General features: G+C 35.7%; 1 protein-coding gene across 9 annotated transcripts in view; it reads left to right on the top strand.

The window, feature by feature from the left end:
- Positions 1 to 22930, top strand: part of KCNH7 (potassium voltage-gated channel subfamily H member 7) — a 492691-nt gene that overhangs the window by 409315 nt on the left and 60446 nt on the right. For all 9 annotated transcript variants that reach the window (XM_058715116.1, XM_058715124.1, XM_058715117.1 and 6 more), the window contains 2 exons: positions 1357 to 1782; positions 15959 to 16358. In XM_058715116.1, coding sequence (XP_058571099.1) covers positions 1357 to 1782; positions 15959 to 16358 — 826 coding nt within the window. The remainder of the gene's footprint in view (positions 1 to 1356; positions 1783 to 15958; positions 16359 to 22930) is intronic.

Below are 22930 nucleotides of genomic sequence, written 5' to 3' on the forward strand. Positions count from 1 at the left end.
GTGTATAGGTGGAATATTCATAATACAAGATTATAACTCACTGCTCCCTTAAAACATGTCTTTGCCATTTGTGGAGTCATCAAAATTTTTTATTTTTTGTAAAACCATATATTTAGACTAATTACATTTTCTAGGTAGCTAGGTAACCTTTTTGTTTTGAGCTTTGTTCTTGAAACTTAGTCTAAAATCACCAACTCATGGGGGCACCTGGGTAACTCCATTGGTTAAGTGTCTGACTTCAGCTCAGGTCATGATCTTGCAGTCTGTGAGTTTAAGCCCCATATCAGGCTCTGAGCTCATAGCTCAGAGCCTGGAGCCTGCTTTGGATTCTGTCTGTCTGTCTGTCTGTCTCTCTCTCTCTCTCTCTCTCTGCCCCTCCCCCACTCCACACTCTATCCCTCTCTCTCTCTCTCTCTCAAAAATAAAACATTTAAAAAGTTAAAAAAATTACCAACTCATGAAATTTTCTACTGGGTTATGATTCAAATTGAGCTCTCATTTTTTCAGATCAATCAAGACTCTAAAAGATGAGCTATTTTATTTTACCCAGTGTCTTGTTATGTAGAACAAATCTCAGGGTTTACGTACCCCTTGGTGATACTAATCTTGCAACATTTCCAGATCGATATTCTGAACATCTCTTTGCACCATTGTCTTTTCATGATTCTCTACATGTGATGGAGGAGTTTGGGTGAAAGTACATTTGTCCCAGGTTATAAAATATTCTCTCAACCTTTTAGGAAAAAGACTCCTTTGTGTTTATTTTAATCTCTTGTGTTTTCCGCACCCCCTCCCCCCCCCCCCCGCCAAGGTTAAAAACAGATTGCAGGTGGAAAAATTGTAATTAAAGATTTCAATGAGTTGAGTTTAATTTATCAGGGTTTAATTATAAATTAAATATATGTAAATTAAATATGAATCTGGATCCAAGTAGGCTGTTTCTATTCATTACAGACAATCCTTTCTAAGTCTTGAAAACTGAATTACTCGTGTATCAGTCTGATTTTATGATTTTCTAAAAACGGGTATGTGTTTTTATTTCTGAGTAGTACTATGTTCCAAAGGAACCCATAACCATTCCTTGCTATCAGAGTGACAATATCCATTACTTTTCAGTGCAAATCATGTTTATCAAGAAATACCAATGGAGTTTTCTGGGGTCAAATATACCACATAGTGGGGGGGGGCGGTATTTGGGTTCGTTTCAATGTACGTGTTTTTCTTACTTACACACTTCACAATTACATGCATTCTTCTTAATCAATTTTGACATATAATTACCTTCATATTTTTATAGGTTAAGAGGTCACATAATGACATTTTTATATACTGTGTAATGTTCTCTTCTGTGTTCAGGTTCTCTCTTTAGGAGCAGATGTCCTGCCAGAATATAAACTCCAGACACCACGTATCAACAAGTTTACAATACTGCACTACAGCCCCTTCAAGGCAGTCTGGGACTGGCTTATTCTGCTGTTGGTCATATACACTGCTATATTCACGCCCTACTCTGCAGCCTTTCTCCTCAATGACAGAGAAGAACAGAAAAGACGAGAATGCGGCTACTCTTGTAGCCCTTTGAATGTGGTGGACTTGATTGTGGATATTATGTTCATCATAGATATTTTAATAAACTTCAGAACCACATATGTAAATCAGAATGAAGAAGTGGTAAGTGACCCGGCCAAAATAGCAATACATTACTTCAAAGGCTGGTTCCTGATCGACATGGTGGCAGCAATTCCTTTTGACTTGCTGATTTTTGGATCTGGTTCTGATGAGGTAAGAGCTGCTTAAGACTCTTATTTTCTGAAAAAATCACAATTACTAAAGTGCATCTATCTTGACTGCCAAAAAACCACAAGTGGTTGCTTTACAAACGTCCTATATCTCAGAGATGAAATTCACTTCATTGGAAATGCTATAAAATGAAATGGAACAATTTTGCCAGTGCAAACAATTCATAGTTCTCTTTTTTTATACTAAGAGATACTAAAGACTATTTATCTTTTAACCAAGAAAACAGACTGTAGGAAAAGTGTTTCATAACACATAACACATTTCCAGAATGTAAAGTCTCTACATGTTAACTTCATGGGTATAAAGTCTCTTTCTTTCTTAACTCATAATTGCAGTTTGAGACAGCCAGAGTTTAGTTTATGTTCAAATTATATAGAAGAGGCATCTCCTGAAATGTCGTGTTCAAAACTCTTTCTCTTAAATAATTATCTACGTTGGAAAATACTTCTGTGTCCCCAATATCTTATAAAGTTGGAAACTTCAAGGAAATCTGACAAGTACGTGTACAGTGTGCATTTTCTTGATAGAGTCCATAACTTTAATCAGATTCTCAAAAGGTTCTTTGATCCAAAAGTTCTCCTAATGTCCCCTCCACTTAATTGCCACTAATTTTTATTATAAATAAGTTTCCTGGATTCTGTCATGGAAGGATTTACAGAAGATGTGAAAGTAATTCTAAGGGAATGGCTTGGGAAAGATAACCTCAATGTGGGGGCTCATGAGTGTTTCAGTCAGTTAAGTGTCAGACTCTAGATTTCAGCTCAGGGCATGATCTTTCAGTTTGTGAGTTCGAGCCCCTTATCGGGTCTCATGCTGGCAGTTTGGAGCCTGCTTGAGATTCTCTCTCTCTCTCTCTCTCTCTCTCTGTCTCTCTCCTCCCTCCCTCCCTCCCTCCCTTCCTGCCCCTCCCAGGTCATTCTCTCTCTCTCTTTCTCTCAAAGTAAATAAATAAACTTAAAAAAAGATAACCTCGGTGTGTTGAATTTTTAAAATTCAGGGTAAACCGCATCTTTTCTTTTTTGTTTTTAAGAGGAGATCAGATATCAAAAATGCCTCCTGCAGATGTTTGCTCCCTGACCGATTAAGGAATCCTCCTCTGCCAAGAGGAACAATTGCTTTAGAAGTAAATTCTGTCCTACAGACCCTGTCTGTCAAACTCTGAGCAGTTAAGAGCAGGGCAATGGAGCAATATATCCTTCCTGGTTCTACAAACCTCACACAAAGCCTCAAGCCTGACTCTCCTCCTCTGTAAGGATGATATTACCCCTCCTTACATTGTTTTATTTATTTATTTTTAATTTGAGGATCTAGGGAGATAATGCATGTGAAACCCTTAGAAATACACTCAAAAAAAGTTAGCTGCTCTTAAACCAGTTGAATTTTTCATGTCAGATACTCCTAACTTTCGTTGTTAAGTAAGAGGGAGGAAAGTGAAATACTTCTTTATAGATATTTATCTTTATGAGTTTCTTACAATGGGTGAGCCATGTACTTAAACCAAATATGTTCTTATTGGTAAACAATAGAATAAAATCTCACTCTTTCAAACTTTAAAATATGTACACCAACAGCAAATTAAATTTCAACTTGGTGAAATAGAAGAATGGATGAACAAATAAATAAGTAAATAGGATTGTTAAGAGTAGTTGCTTTACTGATGAGATTTAATCCATAATAATCAAACCAGTGAGTATTTGGATATGCTGATTATGACCATGAAGGTAAAATTTCTAGGATGCAACATTTGACTTATTTAATGCCACTATATCACTTGAAAATAATAAAGTTAACCTATGCAATTTAGATAATCACTATTTTAGGCAAGAGTTTAAGAGAACTGAAACAGGAGAAAATTTATGTGATTCACATTAGTAGAGGATGAAATAGTCTCTGGAAAAAAATGGTCTCCGGACCACATTTCCCATATATCATCAAGGAAAAAGTGAAGTTTGCCTAAAGAAAGCAGTGCCAGTTCTCCACTCCTGTGTACTGTCATGGCTTCCCCCATGTTCCCAAAGCTGCCACTCATTTTTTTAAGATGTGATCTGATAGGTGAAGAGCTCTGACTTTGGACTTAGACAGACCTGGGTTTGGTTTTCGTCTGTGCCACTTACTTGCTATATTTTGGCAAGATACTTAGTTTATTAAGATTTCATTTATTTTTCTGTAAAATGGTGAAAGGTAGGCTCTTGTGATTTTTTAAAAATAAAGCAGCAAAGCAGCATATGAGGCGCCTAGGGGGCTCAGTCCATTAAGTGTCTGACTTTGGCTCAGATCATGATGTCACTGTTAATGGGGTTGAGCCCTACATCAGGCTCTGTACTGACAGCTCAGAGCCTGGAGCCTGCTTTGAATTCTATGTCTCCCTCTCTCTCTGGCCTTTCCCCACTCATACTGTCTCTCTCTGTCTCTCAAAAGAAAATGAATAAATGTTAAAAAGTTTTATAATAAAAAAAAATAAAAACAGCATATATGAAGAGACTAACCCAGTATTAGGTACATAATATGTGCTTGCCAAAGGTTACTCCTCTTCTTCCCATCCCTTTGGATTAAAGTCTCTGTTTCTTTTTTTTTTTTTTTTAATTTTTTTTTTTAACGTTTATTTATTTTTGGGACAGAGAGAGACAGAGCATGAACGGGGGAGGGGCAGAGAGAGAGGGAGACACAGAATCAGAAGCAGGCTCCAGGCTCTGAACCATCAGCCCAGAGCCTGATGTGGGGCTCGAACTCACGGACCGCGAGATAGTGACCTGAGCTGAAGTCGGGCGCTTAACCGACTGAGCCACCCAGGCGCCCCAAAGTCTCTGTTTCTTAATGAAGTCTTCCTTACATTTTACTTACATTTTACTTACACATTACTTACAGTAATCTGCAAATACTTTAATATGGCATTTATTCAACAAATATTTATTATCTATGATCATATAATAGTATTAGATTAGCTAGTTGCATGTGGGAAACCTGAAGAAATGGGAGACAGAAAGAAAATATTTTGAGGACAGTTACTGGATTGCAAAGCACAGGAACATGAGGCATATTGTGAGGAAAGTATGTGGGCATCAAAGGTAGCAAGTGCAGGGATGGGTCTGGAAGGAGTTAAGGGTATCAGCTATTGGGCTGAGTCAGCTATGAGAGGTAATAATAATACCTGTGATGGATTAGACTACTTCATACATTTTTCAAGAGCAATAAAGAAGATACTTCTTTTATATACAAACTATAGTATATAATTGTAATGAAACTCTTAATCGGGCTTTTCAGTACATAATCATATTTCAGAATAATACTTTTCCAAAAGTGTATAATGTCATGTAATAATAGTATTAAAAATATACAGCATTCATTTTTGTTTCTTGCAAAGAAGAAGAAGAAGAAGAAGAAGAAGAAGAAGAAGAAGAAGAAGAAGAAGAAGAAGAAAATGCTTCCAGAGAAAAGAGCTCTTATATTCAAAGGAACTATTTTTGGACATTTCATCATATGAGTATAGAATAAAAAAGACTTTTGGGGATTTTTAACCCCAAATTAAGTGACAAATCCTAAAATCATTAGGCTAGAGGTCACTCTGATGAGAATTATCCAGTACAATGTTTTTCAAACTGGAGTATCACTGAGGTGCCTGAGAGAGTTGGACTGAGTTCAGAGGCTCTCAAGAGTTGACATCAAGACAGACTGATAAGACTCAGAGCCATCCACCTCCACTAAAAAGGATTGGCTTGATTTTATCTGCTTTACCAGTTAGAATTTCATGTAGTTTTTTGACAAATTTGAATGAGAATTGACTTAATTCATTTTGCCATTCCCAGAAAGTGTTATGGTAGCCTCCACTCAGGTGGATTCATTCATTCTATAAGCATTTTTTAAGAGCAAACTATGTGCCAACAGGCTAGATCCTGTATTTACACAAACAAAACAAAACAAAACAAAACAAAAACAGTAAGACAAGATCCCATTGTCTGGGAGCTTGCAGTCTAGAATGGGGAGCAGTGGATAAGCAGCTGGAATACTATCCGATAAATGCTTTCATAATGTTAGGTACAGGAGGACATATGAGCATGGAAGGAAGTGTTCCTGATTGCCAGTAGAAGTTTTTCAGGTAGAGAGTTTAGGAAAGCCAAGCCAGTCACAGAGGAAGCCCACTAGAAGCATGGAGCTATAAAGCATCGGTTCCCAGTCTTATCAGAACCAATATAAGAAATATTTTATAATGCCCCTTTCTACTATTGTTAAATAAGAGTCATAGATAGTATAGCCTTCTTATACATATAATTTCACAAACATAAGATATAATGTCCACCCTTAATATAAAGAAGAAATAAATGTTCATCAAATACCTAGTTGAATATGTAAATGTTTCAGATAGGTCTACATTAAATGATATAATGGAGTTATCAGATGCTTGTACTTAGTTATAATGAGGAAGTTCATATTTGAGCAATAAATTAAACATTAAACTGAACATTATTGGTTTATTTTATATTTTCATCTTAACACAAGGGTTGAATATATATGTATGTGCTTATATAGGTTTTTATGTGTATACATACATATATGCAGGTAGATACGTATATACATGCATATATTAACATACCTAGAAATCTCAGGACTGTGAGATAGACTCATAGTGCTCATAGACTGGCAGAGCCATGATGTATATGCACAGTACACACGTACTACAAGACCTGATATCATTGAAGATGTAATTTCCTGAAATAGCAAACACCTGTTAATGAAGGTCCAAACTGGACTAGTTCATTATCTCTCAGTTTACATGGTAGCTAAATTCCTGGATATTTTCACGAATGTTAAAATGTACAAAAGTGAATATCTGTTATATTAAAACCCAGCATTGACGCTTAGTAAATAAATTTCATTTTTGCCCATACAAATGACTGTGATATGTTGAAAAATTATATAGGACACAGAAGATTTTTGCTGTTGTTGGAGACCACTGTAGGCATTACCGGACTTCTGCTACCTCACTCAACTAGGAAGTAAGGAAAAATTCAAGAAGACGGTGTCAAATACTGTAAATATATAAAGTAGGATGAAGGCTGAAAACAAGTCACTGGGTGTGTCAATTCAGTATGCACTGGTAGCAAATGGATCAGATACTGGTCACAAGCCAAACTGAAGTATCTTCAGAAATTAACAGGCAGGGAGTAGGACTCCCTCCTGCTGGAATCTTGGTAATAAAGAGAAGAGGAAAGAGCAGTATTAGAAGGTTGCACATGGTGAAGGAAGAGGCCATTTTGTTTTTCCTCTTAAGAACTTTGTGAACTGACAAGAAAATAGCCATGTCGTGCAGTGCGACTTCAGTGGGTAGCTAATTTGGATGGGGAAATTAGGAAAGACCTTTGCGGAGGTGCCGTTTGAGTTGAGACTTGATCCAAAGAAACGAGCCTCGTGAAAACACATGCAGAGCATTTCAAGCAGAAGAAAACACTAGTGAAAATGAACTGGGGAACAAGCTTGGTGTGTTAGAATAGAAACAAGGCCAGTGGCAGCTAGGCTGAACCACTGAGTGCTAAGATATGAGAATGCAGAGACAGGGACCAAATCACAAGGAGCAGTGACATTTGGTATTTATTCTGGCTGCAGTGGAGCCTTCTGAGTTGGAATAATATGATGGACAGTTTTAAAGACCTCATGGTGGATGTCTGCAGAAAGTTTAGTCAGGGTAGACGCAGAGGAATGATATTAGAGCTTTTGCTATAATGTAGCAGGGACAAAACAACAAGGGTTTGCACCACATGGTGGCAGTAGAGATGAAGAGATGTAAATACATTTGGAAAATGGTAGAAGAGAGCTGTTAGGGCTTGTTGATGGACTAAATATTGCTGGAGTAAGAAAAAAAAGCAGAATTAATGATGGTTCAAAGATTTTGTTGTTTCTTTCTTCTTGTTTGAAATATTTTGGAGGATGGAGACTACGTAAGCGACTTTTATAGGTGGCCACTTATGTATCCAAATGGGAAAAGCCTGGGGGGGAAGAAGGTGCGTTATGGGGTAGAAATTCTTGTTTGAACCATGTGAAGTTTGAGATGCCTATCAGTCATCCGAGTACAGATGGCATGTAGGCAAGTCAAGGACTCCATGAGCATCTAGAAGATATATATGGGAATATAAGAAAAAGAACTGAGATCCATTGAATTATACATAAATTAGATGAAATCATGGTAAAGGTTGGTTTAGATCAGTGTTTGTCCATCAGGACCATGCACTGATTTCTGTGTGGGTCTTATAAAAAAGTTTGTAGATTCATATTTGGTAGGTCTAAAGTGAAGCCTTGAAACCTGCATTTTTAAAAATGGCAGGAACGATTCTGCTGTTTAGATATCCAAGAACTGGTGACCTTATCTGGGACAAAGAGGAAGTCCAGGAGAGGGCTTTCATGTGCTCATAGGTGAACATTTCTACGAAATGAAGACATAAATAATCAACTGAAGGAGTGTTTTAAAACTAAATATAAGAACAGTCATGATTTCGTAATTGCTTAATTCTAGCTGAATTAAAATGTTGTTTTCTATGCATCACAGCATCTTGGATAACCTTAGAGAAAACAATTTTGTCAATGCCAATTAAACATTAATGTCTTCCTTGCCAATTTCTCTAAGTGGTAAGCGACCGTGACACTTCAGTTTCATTTACATTCAACTCTGAAGAAGGAAACCTTTACAAATTTTGGATCTATATTATTTTAGCTATAATACATACATGCTAGCAATGCTGAGGACAGTTTGACATATACATTTTTACTGAAGCAGATACATGAGCAGAATTGCTCACTTTTTCAAAACAACCATTTAATCTTTTTAAATGTTAAAAAAATGTTTAAGAAAGGAATACTAACAATAACTTGGTTTTCCTGTGTCATTAATATCTTCCTGATGTCAGTGCCATCCAGTCGGACCCAGGAAGGAAGGGATTCTCTATTTCTTAATTTTTACATCGTCAAGTATGATGCCATCCATAGAAAATTATCTCAATATCACTGATGCAAGAGAATAACACTATTGGCTCAGTCTCCAAAAAGTCAACTTTTCATTATCTGCCTCAAGTGTTCCCATATTTTGCTTATCTGTGGCAAATCTTAGTTTCAGATAGATCAACTGTTAGAATCTAGAGCTCTCTCTTTAGCTACACACTTCATTAACCTCTTCCTGTCCTGAAAATTGGTGTTCTTTTGATTCATCGCTTGCTTTGTCAACCTCTCTCCATTCCCACTTTACTGTTATTTTTCATGAATCCTGAATGCAGGCAAGGTGTTTGAAACCTAACTATTTACAGTGCTCTTTGGGGGAAATTTTAATAGAAAAGAGGAGTTTCTATTCACATTGGTATGTTTGCTTCATTAGTCTGTTAGATGCATCATAGAATGGATACAAGGAAAAACTTAGGAAGTATCTGTATAGCAATTCTGATCATCTTGTCAGCATTCTTTCTGAACCTGATTTCTACAGTAGTTACCATTAGTTTGTTAGAAGTGAATTGCTAAAACATTAGACACACTCATGTTCAAATTTAAATAAAAAATACATTTTGAAGACCTGTATACATAATATATTTCTATACATAAAGTGACTGCATCTCTCTTTAGATAGTTCTTTGGGAGTTAAGGCAGATGTCTTCATTGGCATGTATTTGAGGCTGTCGGTCATGCCTGCCGAAATTTGTGGCAGGACAAGTGAGAGACACAGGATCCCCAGTGCAGTAATTTTTGAACCAAGGAAAGATAAGAACATTCCATCAGTTTCAATTTTTGGTTATATATTTCTCAAAACAAGTCAAATTTCCATTTTTAAAAATACAACATCCATAATTTTTTATTCATTGTAACATTTTTTTTTTAACGTTTATTTATTTTTGAGACAGAGAGAGACAGAGCATGAACGGGGGAGGATTCAGAGAGAGGGAGACACAGAATCCAAAGCAGGCTCCAGGCTCTGAGCTGTCAGCACAGAGCCCGACACGGGGCTCGAACTCACGGACCGCGAGATCATGACCTGAGCTGAAGTCGGCCGCTTAACCGACTGAGCCACCCAGGCGCCCCTCATTGTAGCATTTCTTACTGCTGTTTTAAAATCACTTGATGACCAGTTTTCCATGTTATTGTAACCAAAGAAAGGGAAAGTGAGTTCCAACTGCAGCAAAAATAGAATGTTAATTATAAACAAAATAAGCATAAAATCATCTTGACAGTAAAGGTTGTTAAATATTGGAGTGACTGTCCCAGACAGGTTGTAAAACCTTCTGTTTGAAAGCCACAGTTTGTGCAGGGATTTGTGAGGTTTTGGTACGAATAAGGAAAGGATAAGCTAGGTGATTTCCTTAAGGTTTCTTACATATGCAAATATGGCGCTTTTTTTATTGTATTAGTGAATGTGTCCTTAGAAATATTGAAAAAATGTGGCTCAAGCTGAAGGAACTTGAAACTAGTTTCAATATTACTGGGTTTTATTGGATAAGTAATTCATGGAATGGTGTATACAAGTACCAGGGCTTAGGAGGGAATTGAAGTGAAATCTAAAGCAAAACAGGAATGCAGAGTTATGAAATGTATTACTCACTAAGTGTTCCCATTTCTCCACTTGAACCCAAATATTTCTTGACAAACAGAACGGAATGATGGATTAAGTAGAGATTTTCAACGATGATTCATTCTTTCAGTCCTGTAGACAACACTGAAGATCACATACTTATATTTCCTCATTTATAAAAGAATAATTCTGTCCGCTGACTACAGGCGAAAGTTGTGAAGAGTAAGCCTCTGAAATAAAGTATTTTACACATAAGATTCTTGAAAGTGCTCACTTAAAAAAGGTAGAATTATTTTGAAAAATTATTGAGCATAAGACTTTCTCGTATTGAGGAGGCTTTCCCAGTTTGACTGTAGCCAAATTTATTCTTGAGTAGAGAATTGCTGGACACTAGCAAGAAATCCCCTATTCTAATTTCAGGTCTTTAAAATGAATCCCACTTACACTGAGAGAGATTATTGCCTGAACCATTTGAAAATATCTTGAGTCTGGGTCTGGTATCTAACGTGTTTACAAAATTTCAATTGCTTAGAGGATATATTTTTAAATAAAGTTTCATTAAGAAAGTCATCCATAATAACGGAGACTAACTTCTACCTCAGTATGAGAAAGTATCCAGGACTTTAATAAACTATGGATGTGGGTAGGTCTTTAAAAAAATTTAAATTGGATGATATGCTTCAGCCACCCAAAAATGTCAATAATTTGAAATTCCAGGGGAAAAATCATTTTACATTTAAAAAGTTCTGACAAAATACATTAAAAATACAAGTCTTAAACAAGTACACTTTCTTTACTGTGGCATTCAGGCAAAAAGAGTTTGAAATACCATTCAATCACAGTGAAAGGAGTTCTGAAGTGGCATAGGTACTGATGAGGCAGAGACATGACTTATTAGAGTTCATTATGTCTCCTTTGCTGCAATTCATGGGCATGACCAAAAAACAAAGTACCTTGCTTCCATCTACTGCCAACTCGCTCACCTCTTTCTCCATCTTATTTATTGTCATGATATCTTTGTAGTGCATAATCACACATACCTCTTGTGAGCTCTTATGCTTGGTTAGTCTACCTACCCAAAGTAGCAAAAAGCAGACAATATTTTTTCTGATACCTGTGGAAAGTTAAAAAATAATACCTAAGATTCTTTGTACCTCTACTGTTTTTTTAATTGTTGCGATAAGCGTAAGGATGGATTTGTTTCTATTTTCAAAAATTGGAAAAAAAACACAAAATAAATTTACATAGTATGGCTGAGTATTACATGAAATTAGATATATGGTCAGAGAAACATGTATGCCAAAAACATTCCCCTCAGCCATGTTCTGATGTTAACACAGCTATAAGGTAGTTGTGGGTCTCATTTTTCATTTGTGCCTAAGACGGAGATAGTACATTGAAGTAAACAAAGGGACAAATAGTCACCAACAAATCAGCAAGAGGAAACTGATCATTCTTTAGTCTTTGCTCTCTGAGATTTTGCTGCAGTCGTTTTTCCTTTGTGTAAAACGGGAAAAACCCTCTAAATCTTTAAAGAGAAATTTAAAGAAGAAGAAAAGTGTTATTGCAGTCTCGTGTCATCTATCTACAAGATAGGCTGTACACAACAGTAGCTAAGGAAGAAAGCCCAGGTGTGTTAGCAGCATCTTGATAACAATACAAATAAGATCAAGTCATTTGTTACATTGCCAAACAACATATGTAGTTATGCTTGGGTACATCTTATGGAATCACAAGAGAATGGCTTTGACTGTTGAAGTCCATTTTCATTCATCCTCAGAAGCAACTGAAAGATAAAACAACTGCTTAGAAATTTCTCCCTCTTTTCTCTCCCTCTTCTTTTCTCTCTCTCTCTCCTTCCCGCCCTCTCTCCCCATCTCCCTCTCTTTACCCTTGCAGTCATTTAGTATCATGTCAGTTGGTTTGAGACTTCATCGTGTACCATATTTGTTAAGCTTTTTTTTTGTCCAGAAAAGATGCCATTTGTGTGTTATTATATAAATTATATTCACTTATCTGCTTAGAGAACTTACTGTCATTTAGGTTTTGCCTTATTTTGATATAATCCTAGAAGAAACATCAGATGTTTCTTTGAAGGGAGAGAAAAAGGAGGGAGCTGGCCTACACAGCAGATGGATTATATAACATCATTTTTGCTTTACTATCTTGGCAGCCAGAAGAGTCATTAGTACTTATTATCACAATATGTTATTAAAACATCTCATTTGTTTTGAAGCATTTCACTTCATTAACCAAATACCTTAGAGAATTTTCATTATATTTCACTTATTTTGAGGTTGAGAGAAAATTTTTCTTCCAAAAAAGAGAAGTTTTAAGCAATAATTTTCAATATTTCTGATTTCTCAACACAAGTAAATAGCTAACAGAGCATGGAGGAAATATAAACACACAAACAAGCTGTGAAGTGTAAAAAGAGACACGTTGGACCAGTGATTCCTGCTACTAAATCCAAGCAATCAGTGCATGTAGATGATGTTTTTGTCTTTAAAATTCCCACCGTTTCCTGAGGATGCCAAGGCCAGTGTTGGAAAATCCTCCATTTGGAATTCTAGATATCAAAGTAATGCATTTGGAAAATGTGTGTATCCATCCATTTTACAATATAATGTTCCCACTTACTGATAGAAACTAAAGCTTATGAGATATTTAAATAAGAACAAAAAGCTACTATTTACTGGGCATTACCTACAAACCTATGAGGAGGCATTATTATGCTCATTTACAGATGAAAAATTTGAGGTCTAGAGATGAAGTAAACAACTTCTCCAAGATGATAGATGGGTATGGATACAGAATTCATACACCCATTTGTTTGTTCCAAAGTCCCAATGTGTAACTGATCAGCTAAAACAGACACATGAAAAGATGCTCTACATCACTCATCATTAGGTAAATACAAATCACAACTTCAGAGATACTGCCTCACACTTGTCAGAATGGCTAAAATTAGTAACACAGGAAATGAGAGATGCTGGCAAGGATGTGGAGAAAGGGGAACCCTCTTGCACTGTTGGTAGGAATGCAAACTGGTGCAGCCACTCTGGAAAACAGTATGGAGGTTCTTCAAAAATTTAAAAATAGAATTACCCTATGACCCAGAAATTGAACTACTAGGTATTTATACCAAAGGATACAAAAATACTGATTCAAAAAGGCACATGCACCCTGATGTTTATAGCAGCATTATCAACAATAGCCAAATTAGGAAAAGAGCCCAAATGTCTATTGACTATGACTGGGTAAAGATATACATATACATATACATATACATATACATATACATATAGATTTAGATATAGATATATAATGGAATATATATTCCATTATATATACAATGGAATATTACTCAGCCATCAAAAGAATAAGTCTTGCAATTTGCAACAATGTGGATGGAACTAGAGTGTATTATGCTAAGTAAGTCAAAGAAGGACAAATACCATATGATTTCAGTTATATGTGGAATTTAAGAAACAAAACCCATGAACATAGGGGAAAGAACGTAAAAAAAAAAGAGACAGAAGGAGGCAAACCATAAGAGACTCTTAACTATAGGGAACAAACTGAGGGTTGATGGAGTGAAGGTGGGTGTGGGATGGGCTAAATGGGTGATGTATTAAGGAGGACACTTGTGATGAGCCCTGGGTGTTACATAGAAGTGACGAATCACTAAATTCTACTCCTGAAACCAATATTATACTATATGTTAACTAAATAGAGTTTAAACAAAAACTTGAAACAAAGAACCAACGAAATTTGAAAAAAAACTGATCATCTAAAATGTTAATAATTCAAATGATGGAAAGTTTTTTCTTCCAGAGAACTACTTAATAATAACTTAGACTCTCCCTTTATTTGTTGAGAAGAGATATACTCTTACATTTGTGAAGAAAAAAATGCTATTTTCTTTATTCCACCTTGAAAAACAATAATTCAACATTGGGAGCAGAGAAGACTCACTTCTTCACACATCCCATAATGAACAAAGACCAGAGCCCAAATGTAATAAGCACATCCCAACTACACAAGCTCCTCTCACCTCTAGAAGGTTCCAATACAAACTTAAAAAGAATTTGGAGGAGACCAAGGGATCTCCCCTCCTCTTAGTAACCACTCTGAAGAAAAAGAAAAAAGAAACTACAACACTTCTAGAATTCTGATGAAACTATTTTTCTTAATATTTAGTGCTTTTTTTCCACCAAATCAATATGGATAGAGGGTGATAATTCTTCCATGTGCTATTTCTTTAATTAAAATATAAGTATTCCTAATGCGGTTGGATGTACTTTGCAAAATAAACACCAACAATGAACACATAAAATGACTCAATAATTGATTGGTAAACACCATGTAACTATGGAATAATTATATGCCCTGTGAATTATATAGTACTTATAGCTGACATTATTTAGGAAACCTAAGAAATGAACTTGTAATTTGTACTTATCAGATTTCAAATCCAAACAACCAGTGAAGTATCCTGTTATTATATAGAAGTGTCCTATCATTAGATACCTGGTCAGTAATAATCATACAATTAATTACACATATCACACCCCAAAGAAAAATACGTAATATCATTGGGACTTCAAGAAACAATTTATCAGTTTAACACATTTCGAAAGGAAAAATGAATTTAAATATAGTGTCTAAGGCATGCATGCAATCATCCAATAAGTTTCCCAATTATCTGCTTGCCTGGTTCTTCTCATTATGCAGGTTTCTCTCAATTCTAGTATCAGTTCCTCAGCAAGTTCTTCTTTGGCCTTTCTTTCCAAAGCAGTCTCCATCCTGACTCATGCCCTCAAATACCACTCTATCATACCACTTTGTCTTATTATTGTTGTCACATTTTTTTTTACTCTTTAAACAATCCTTTTGTTCGTTTCTTTAAAAAACATCTGTTTCGGGGCGCCTGGGTGGCTCAGTCGGTTAAGCGTCCGACTTCGGCTCAGGTCACGATCTCACAGCTTGTGGGTTTAAGCCCCGCATCGGGCTCTGTGCTGACTGCTCAGAGCCTGGAGCCTGTTTCAGATTCTGTGTCTCCCTCTCTCTCTGACCCTCCCCCGTTCATGCTCTGTCTCTCTCTGTCTCAAAAATAAATAAACGTTAAAAAAAAAAATCTGTTTCTCACCTCGAGACAGTGGACCTCATTTCTCCTCACTAGAGACAGCATTTTGTCTAGTAAATAAGTATCTTTCTATTATAAAAGTGATCACATCTGTTTGCTCAACGCTATAATCCCAGTGTGTAGGCACTTGCTAGGCACACCAGTAACACATGGGATGTTTCTTGGTGAATGAAGGATTTACTGACTATTCGTTATCTCCAAGGCACTTGGTTAGAGCATAAAGCTAGACAGATGGAGTGTCTGTCCCATGGGTCTTGCATGCCAAGATATGAATGTACCACACATTTTCAAAGTATTTTCCAAAGCAGACAAAGTTAAAACAAACAAAAACTAACCTTAATACTTCATTCAAATATGCACTTATCTTCAATGCTACCATCTTGTTTTGACCTGTTTCTACCTACTTTGCTTCACAGGAACATACACTGAGTTGTTTGCCAACTGTTTCTGACCATACACATTTGTTTCCACAGACAACAACATTAATTGGTCTTTTGAAGACAGCTCGACTCCTTCGTCTGGTGAGAGTGGCCCGGAAGCTTGATCGCTATTCAGAATATGGCGCTGCTGTTCTAATGCTCTTAATGTGCATATTTGCCTTGATTGCTCACTGGCTGGCTTGCATTTGGTATGCAATTGGGAATGTAGAAAGACCCTACTTGACAGACAAAATCGGATGGTTGGATTCCTTAGGACAACAAATTGGGAAACGTTACAATGACAGTGACTCAAGTTCTGGACCATCCATTAAAGACAAATACGTCACAGCACTTTATTTTACCTTCAGCAGCTTAACCAGTGTAGGATTCGGGAATGTGTCTCCTAACACCAATTCGGAGAAAATCTTTTCAATCTGTGTCATGTTGATTGGCTGTAAGTAGATTTCTCTTTTGTTATCTATTAGGATGAGATAATATCACAAAATTGATATCTCTAGAACATTAAGAATAAGGCAAAGAAAAACTTATAGAAAACTGTAGAGATAATGGGATTACATATATGGGTACTATATTCTATCAAAACTGATTCTGTGAAAGGGAGACACCGAAGGACTTTCGGGACTTCAGAAAACCAAAAACTGAAAACTGGAGTGGCATGGATCTTGGGATCCAAAAACTGAGACTTGCAGTTCACTTTTACTGCTGTAAAAGTGTCTGTAATTTGTTACCAATGGTTATTTTCTATTTTAAGCTGAGGTCAGATTACAATGGGAAAGACTAGTTTACATTATATTCTAGATAGATAGAAATGTGTGTGTATATATATATAAATGTATATATATATGTATACGTATACATATATATATAAATGTATATATATATGTATACATATATATACATTTCTATCTAGTAATGTAATAGTAATAAAATATATATTTCTATATAAAATATATATATTTCTATCTATATAGGATATATATTTCTATATAAAATATATAGAAATAATAGAAATGTTTCTTATGTATCTGCATTTATACACATATATACACAAATATATATATTCTTCACCACTTACTGACTAAAAATGCCTTTTCCTATGACATCAGGCCAAATTTCAGTTATTGCTCTTTACCTTGTAATAGGATGATGACATCAGTGTCATTAATGAGGTATATTTTTTTGGAATAAGAAGCAAAAAAAAAACCGCATTAAAAATATGTATAATTTTTCTTAAAAATCATACTGTGGAGTCACTAAAGATAACCTTGCTGATACCAAACAGCAATTGACAAAAGCATAATGGATTTTGAATGCTTAAAAAAGGGCATCATCCTTAGATTGTATACAAATATGAAAACAGATCCAGAGTTGCTTTTTAAATGTTGACACATTAACTAATGAAATATACTTAGATAACCTTTATTATGAAACTTAAATCAATTCACCCAGTTTACTGTTCAATGTATTTCAAATTTACTTTTCATATGTATGTCTTAGTATTTTTATTATGCTAGGATTGCTATAGGCAAATTGTATTATATTCAAATAACCCAAGATATTCTACAGATGCAGGCTAAGTCTGTACTACAAACACAGACGTAATCTTGTACCCAGAAGGAAATGAAGAGGGACCTACTGGGAAAAATGGAAAAATTCATTCCAGAGAGACTGAATCTCTCAGAACAAGCACAGTCCCACCCACTCTGTGATTACAACTGCCAGTAAATACTTTACAGAGATTATCAATCTTAGTGAAACAGGTAGCAAACAAAATTTTTAAAAGTCTGTTCCTAATTACTTAAACATCTGTATAGAAAAAATATATATATACTTTTCATAAAGAAAACAGAACCTGCATGTTGAAACTTAGAATTTGCAAGAAGGAATTTTTCAAATGCACTGAAGTTTAACCTGCTCACCACTTAGGGAATACCCATCACTTGTGAGGATTGTTAAATACATACTATGATTTATCCTGTGAATTATCTTAAATTAAAGAAAACCCAGTTCTTTGTTTGGCCTATACCCAATCTCTAATCCCTAAATCGGGTTGTTGGCAGTCTTTTTACCTTCCTTCCTTTCTTCCTACCTTTTTCCTTTCTTTCCTACCTTCCTTCTTAAATATAGCACTAAGCTATTTCTATTGATTCCTTAAGAAGAATACTTGGTTTCTTCAGACAATTTTCATATTTTAGGAAAAGAGAAAACACTTTAGTTAACTGAGTAGAGTAAGATACAACCACAACCACCACCACCACCACCACCACAACAACAACAACAAAAAAAAAACAAGCTTATGGATCCAGAGAATAGATTGGTGGTTACCAGAGACTGGGGTGAGGAGTAGGTAAAATGGGTGAAAGGAATCAAAGGTACAAATTTCTGGTTATTAAAATAAATAAAAAATAAATAAATAAACAAATAGGGATGTAATGTACAGCATGGTGACTATAGTTAATAATACTATATTGTACATTTGAAACTTGCTAGAAGAGTAGATCTTTTTTTTTATTTTTTTAAACTAACATTTATAAACTTCCAAAAAAATTTTTTTAATGTTTATTTATTTTTGAGAGAGAGGGAGAGACAGAGCGTGAACGGGGCTGGGGGAGTGGGGAGCAGAGAGATAGGGAGACAGAATCAGAAGCAGGCTCCAGGCTCTGAGCTGTCAGCAGAGAGCCGGACATGGGCTCGAACTCACAAGCCGCGGGATCATGACCTGAGCCAAAGTTGGACACCTAACCGACTGAGCCATCCAGGCACCCCTAAACTACCAAAAAAAAAATTTAGGCTACTTTTTAATGTTTATTTATTTATTTTGAGAAAAAGGGGGGGAGGGGCAGAGACAGATAGAGAGAGAGAGAGAGAGAGAGAATGAATCATAAGCAGGCTCTGTGCTGTCAACACAGAGCCTGATGTGGGGCTCTAACCCACGAAGCTGTGAGATCATGACCTGAGCCTAAACCAGAAGTTGGATGCTTAACCGACTGAGCCATCAGGTGCCCCTAAAAAAGTAGATCTTAAAAGTTCTCGTCACTGTGGTGATGGATATTAAGTAGACTTATTTTGGTGATCATTTCTCACTGTATACAAATATCAAATCATTACTTTGTACTTCTGAAACTAATATAATGCTATATGTCAATCATATCTTAATCAACCAAACAAATGAAGCTCAGAGCCAGAATTGACAGAAATGATGAAACTGGTAGACAATACCAAGCACTTTAACAAATGTGTATGTGGATTCCCTGAAAATGGGGGAGGGAACCAGAAAATAAAATGTATCAAAATGTGTAAGAGACAGCTAAAACAGTGCTCAGAGAGAAATGTGTGCCTTTAAGTGTTTTTATTTTTTTTAAGTTTGTTTATTTATTTAGAGACAGAGCATAAGTTGGGGGAACGGCAGAGAGAGGGAGAGAGAGAGAATCCCAAGCAGTCTCCACTCTCTGTGCTGAGCCCAATGTGGGGCTTAATCGATAACACGACTATGAGATCACGACTTGTGCTGAAATCAAGAATCAGCCGTTCAACTGACTGAGTCTCCCAGGCACCCCTTAAGTGTTTATATTTAAAAAAAAAAGATCTAAAAATCAAAGATCTAAGCTTCTGTCTTAAGATCTAAAAATCAAGGATCTAAGCTTCTATTTTAAGACAAGCAAATTAAACATATAAGTAGAAGAAATATCAGAGATAAGAGCAAAAGTTAATAAAATAGAAATCATACATTAGAGAAAATTAATGGTAGTATATTCTGGCTCTTTAAAAGATCAATAAAATTGATAAACCTCCTATTAGACTGGTAAGAGAGAAGACATAAGTTAACATGTCTTATATGAAAGAAAAGATCTTACTATCCATTATAAAGATATTAAAAGAATAATAAAATAAGATTATGAAATACTTTATAATAATAAATATGACAATTTAGGTGTGATAGAAAAGCTCCATGGTGAAACAAATTACCGAAACTGAAACAAAAAGCCTGAGCCATACAATAAAATTTGACAAATTGTATTTCATCAAAATTGGTACCTCAGCTTTTCCAAGGACACTGTTAAGAAAAGGAACAAATGATAGACTAGAAGAAAATACTCTCAATACTTAGACCTAAAAAAAAAAAAAGACTTGTTTCTGGAATATATCAAGAATTCTTACAACTCTGTAATAAAGGACAACTCAATTTAAAAAGTAGCAAAAGATTTAAACACATTTCACAAAAGAAGATAAATTAATGGACAATAAGTGCAGGAAAAGATGTTATTAGTCATCAGGAAATGCAAATGAAAACTCTAATGAGGTATTACATGGCCAGTACAAGGTTAAAATGAAAGACTGGCAATACCAGTCTGTTGGTTTGGGAACAACTGATACTGTCACATATTGCTGGAGGGAGTATAAGTTGACACAGGTTTGAGAAACAGTCGCGTGGTTTCTTATAAAGTTAAACATACCACACAATTCCACTCCTAGGTGTTTGAAAGGGAAATGGAAGTATATGCCCATACAAAGACTTGTACACAAATGTTCGCAGCAGTTTTACTCATAGTAGCCAAAAATGAAACAATGAGCTTTCTGTCAACAGAAGAGATGAACTGAACTGGTAGAGCCATTGGATGGATACTGCACAGTGATTTAAAAAAAAAGAAAAGAACATTTTAATGATTTATACAACAACAGGATTAATTTCAAAAACATGCTGAACAAAAGAAGTCAACACAAATGAATGTATACATCATGACTCCATTTATATGAAAACCTAGGAAATGCAAACTAATCTTTAATGACATACATTGGAACTCAGTGGTTGTCTAGGTTCTGAAGTGAGTATGCAGGCAGCCAACGAACACTGGGGAATCTTTTGGGGTGATGGAATGCTCTATATCTTGATTGTGTTTATAGCAGCTATACACTGGTAAAAATTAATTGATCTGTGCCATTAACACCTATTTAATTTATTGTATGTAAATTACACACCGATAACATCTAATTTTTTAGGTTAAAACTTTTTAAAAGTTTGTGTATTAGGTAGAAAACGTGTATTTGCTCTATCGGTACATTTCAGCTAATGTTTAATGGCCTACTAAATACATCCATTTGGTTAGCATATCAGATTTTAGGTGTGGTGTGCTGAAGGAAGTTTTAAGATACACCTGTTTTGTTTCTATAATATCCAAGCCTAAAACAAACCATCTGGTGAAATTGCAACTATCTATTGAGGAAAGCTAAATAAAATATTGAGTTGAAGAGAGAAATGCCTTTATATAGTCTACCATCTTGCTTTTGACTCATATTTTGATTCATATTTGCCATCTTACTTTTGACTCGTATGCCAATTGTTAAGCATTAACCGAATAATGTATAAAGAATATAACTGTGTTGTGCTTCTTTCTTGCTTACGGCTCCAGTTGCTCCTGAAAAAAAAAATCAGAAAAAATAATCTGTGCCTTCATTACAACTTAAAAAGCCACCACATAGAATTGCCTAAGAGAAATACATGTTATTCATATATTAAACTACATGCTTTTAATCTAGATTGTGCCATTTTGTCAATGAATGGAAATACCTGTCTGTGACCCAGACTAATGTTTTGGTTCATTTTCATAGCAGTATGGAGATAAAGCCACAATGTAGAAATGAAACCATAGTATGTATTACAAACAAATTAAGAATGCTTTCCCTGACCCGCCTCCATGGAGTTATGTGCTTTAAATAAAATAACTGGCATTGAGGGGCACCTGGGTGACTCACCTGGTTAAGCGTCCGACTTCAGCTCAGGTCATGATCTTACAGTCCTTGAGTTCGAGCCCTGCGTTGCGCTCTGTGCTGACAGCTCAGAGCCCGGAGCCTGCTTCAGATTCTGTGTCTCCCTCTCTTTCTGCCCCTCCCCTGCTCATGCTCTGTCTCTCTGTCTCAAAAATAAATAAAAACATTTAAAAAATTTAAAAAAAATAACTGGCATTGATTATGTCCCCCTGATTAAATCAAATGAACTTAATGTGTGCTACCTGAGAAAATGATAGATACTTTGGAGACACAACAGCGTGCATAAATATTTCTGACACTACAGTTAGGAAGAGTAAAATGCATTTTTCACAGGAATCTCCTTGGATCACAGGAATCAGTTTCAGGCAAGTATTGCTAACTCTCTTCTTAATCAGCTACTCATTTACTCAAATTAGGCACGAGTCTTTATCTTTGGAAGGTCCAATCTAAACAGCTTGTCTACCTTACTGAGAATTACTGTCCTTCACACATCCCAGGTCAGGCTCACTACAGATCTCCCCAACTTTCATCTCTAAATAGATAAAAACAAAGGGCCACTTCTTTCTCTATGGCATTCTCTGACTTGAGGTATCTATGGTATACAAGGCCATATGAACCAAGAGACAAAGATCAGATGGAAAATTAAGCAAATGACCAAGAAGATAAGTTGTTTTAAAATGCTTAACCTGAATTTGGTCAAAATCTACTTGAAAAACGATCAAGGGGTTTATAGAAGTAAAGTGTGTTGTGCTGGTGGGGGGCGGGTGGGGAATGTGTTTGTTGAATACAATTGAATCAAACACTGTGGTCATTTTTTACCACGTGCTCAGGATATGGCAGGCCCAGTGCCTTAAACATATGCTACCCTCTCTCTACAGTTCTGACACATGCCCAGAGATCAGAATACGGTCCATGTATCATGATTTGACTTTCTGTATAGAATATAGCACTGTTTTAGGATTATTGGAAACAATACAAACATAAAAGGAAGGAGAAGATACTCAAAGAACTTACGTTAAATCACAAAGATTTAGCCCGGAAAACACTTATTCTACATAAGTACTGGAATGTATAGCAAGGGTTCTCATTGCAGTTCTTTCTTCTCACAGATGAAAGGGAAATGTATATTCTATTTTTTTCTACAAAAATAAAATGATGTCCTCATACTCAAGCCTGAGATATCTGTTTCTCATGCCAAAATACTGTAAAACTGAATTTTAATAGGTTAAAAATCGTATA

The sequence above is a fragment of the Neofelis nebulosa genome, chromosome 2, assembly GCF_028018385.1.
Source record: "Neofelis nebulosa isolate mNeoNeb1 chromosome 2, mNeoNeb1.pri, whole genome shotgun sequence".
In the NCBI taxonomy this organism is placed as follows: domain Eukaryota; kingdom Metazoa; phylum Chordata; class Mammalia; order Carnivora; family Felidae; genus Neofelis; species Neofelis nebulosa.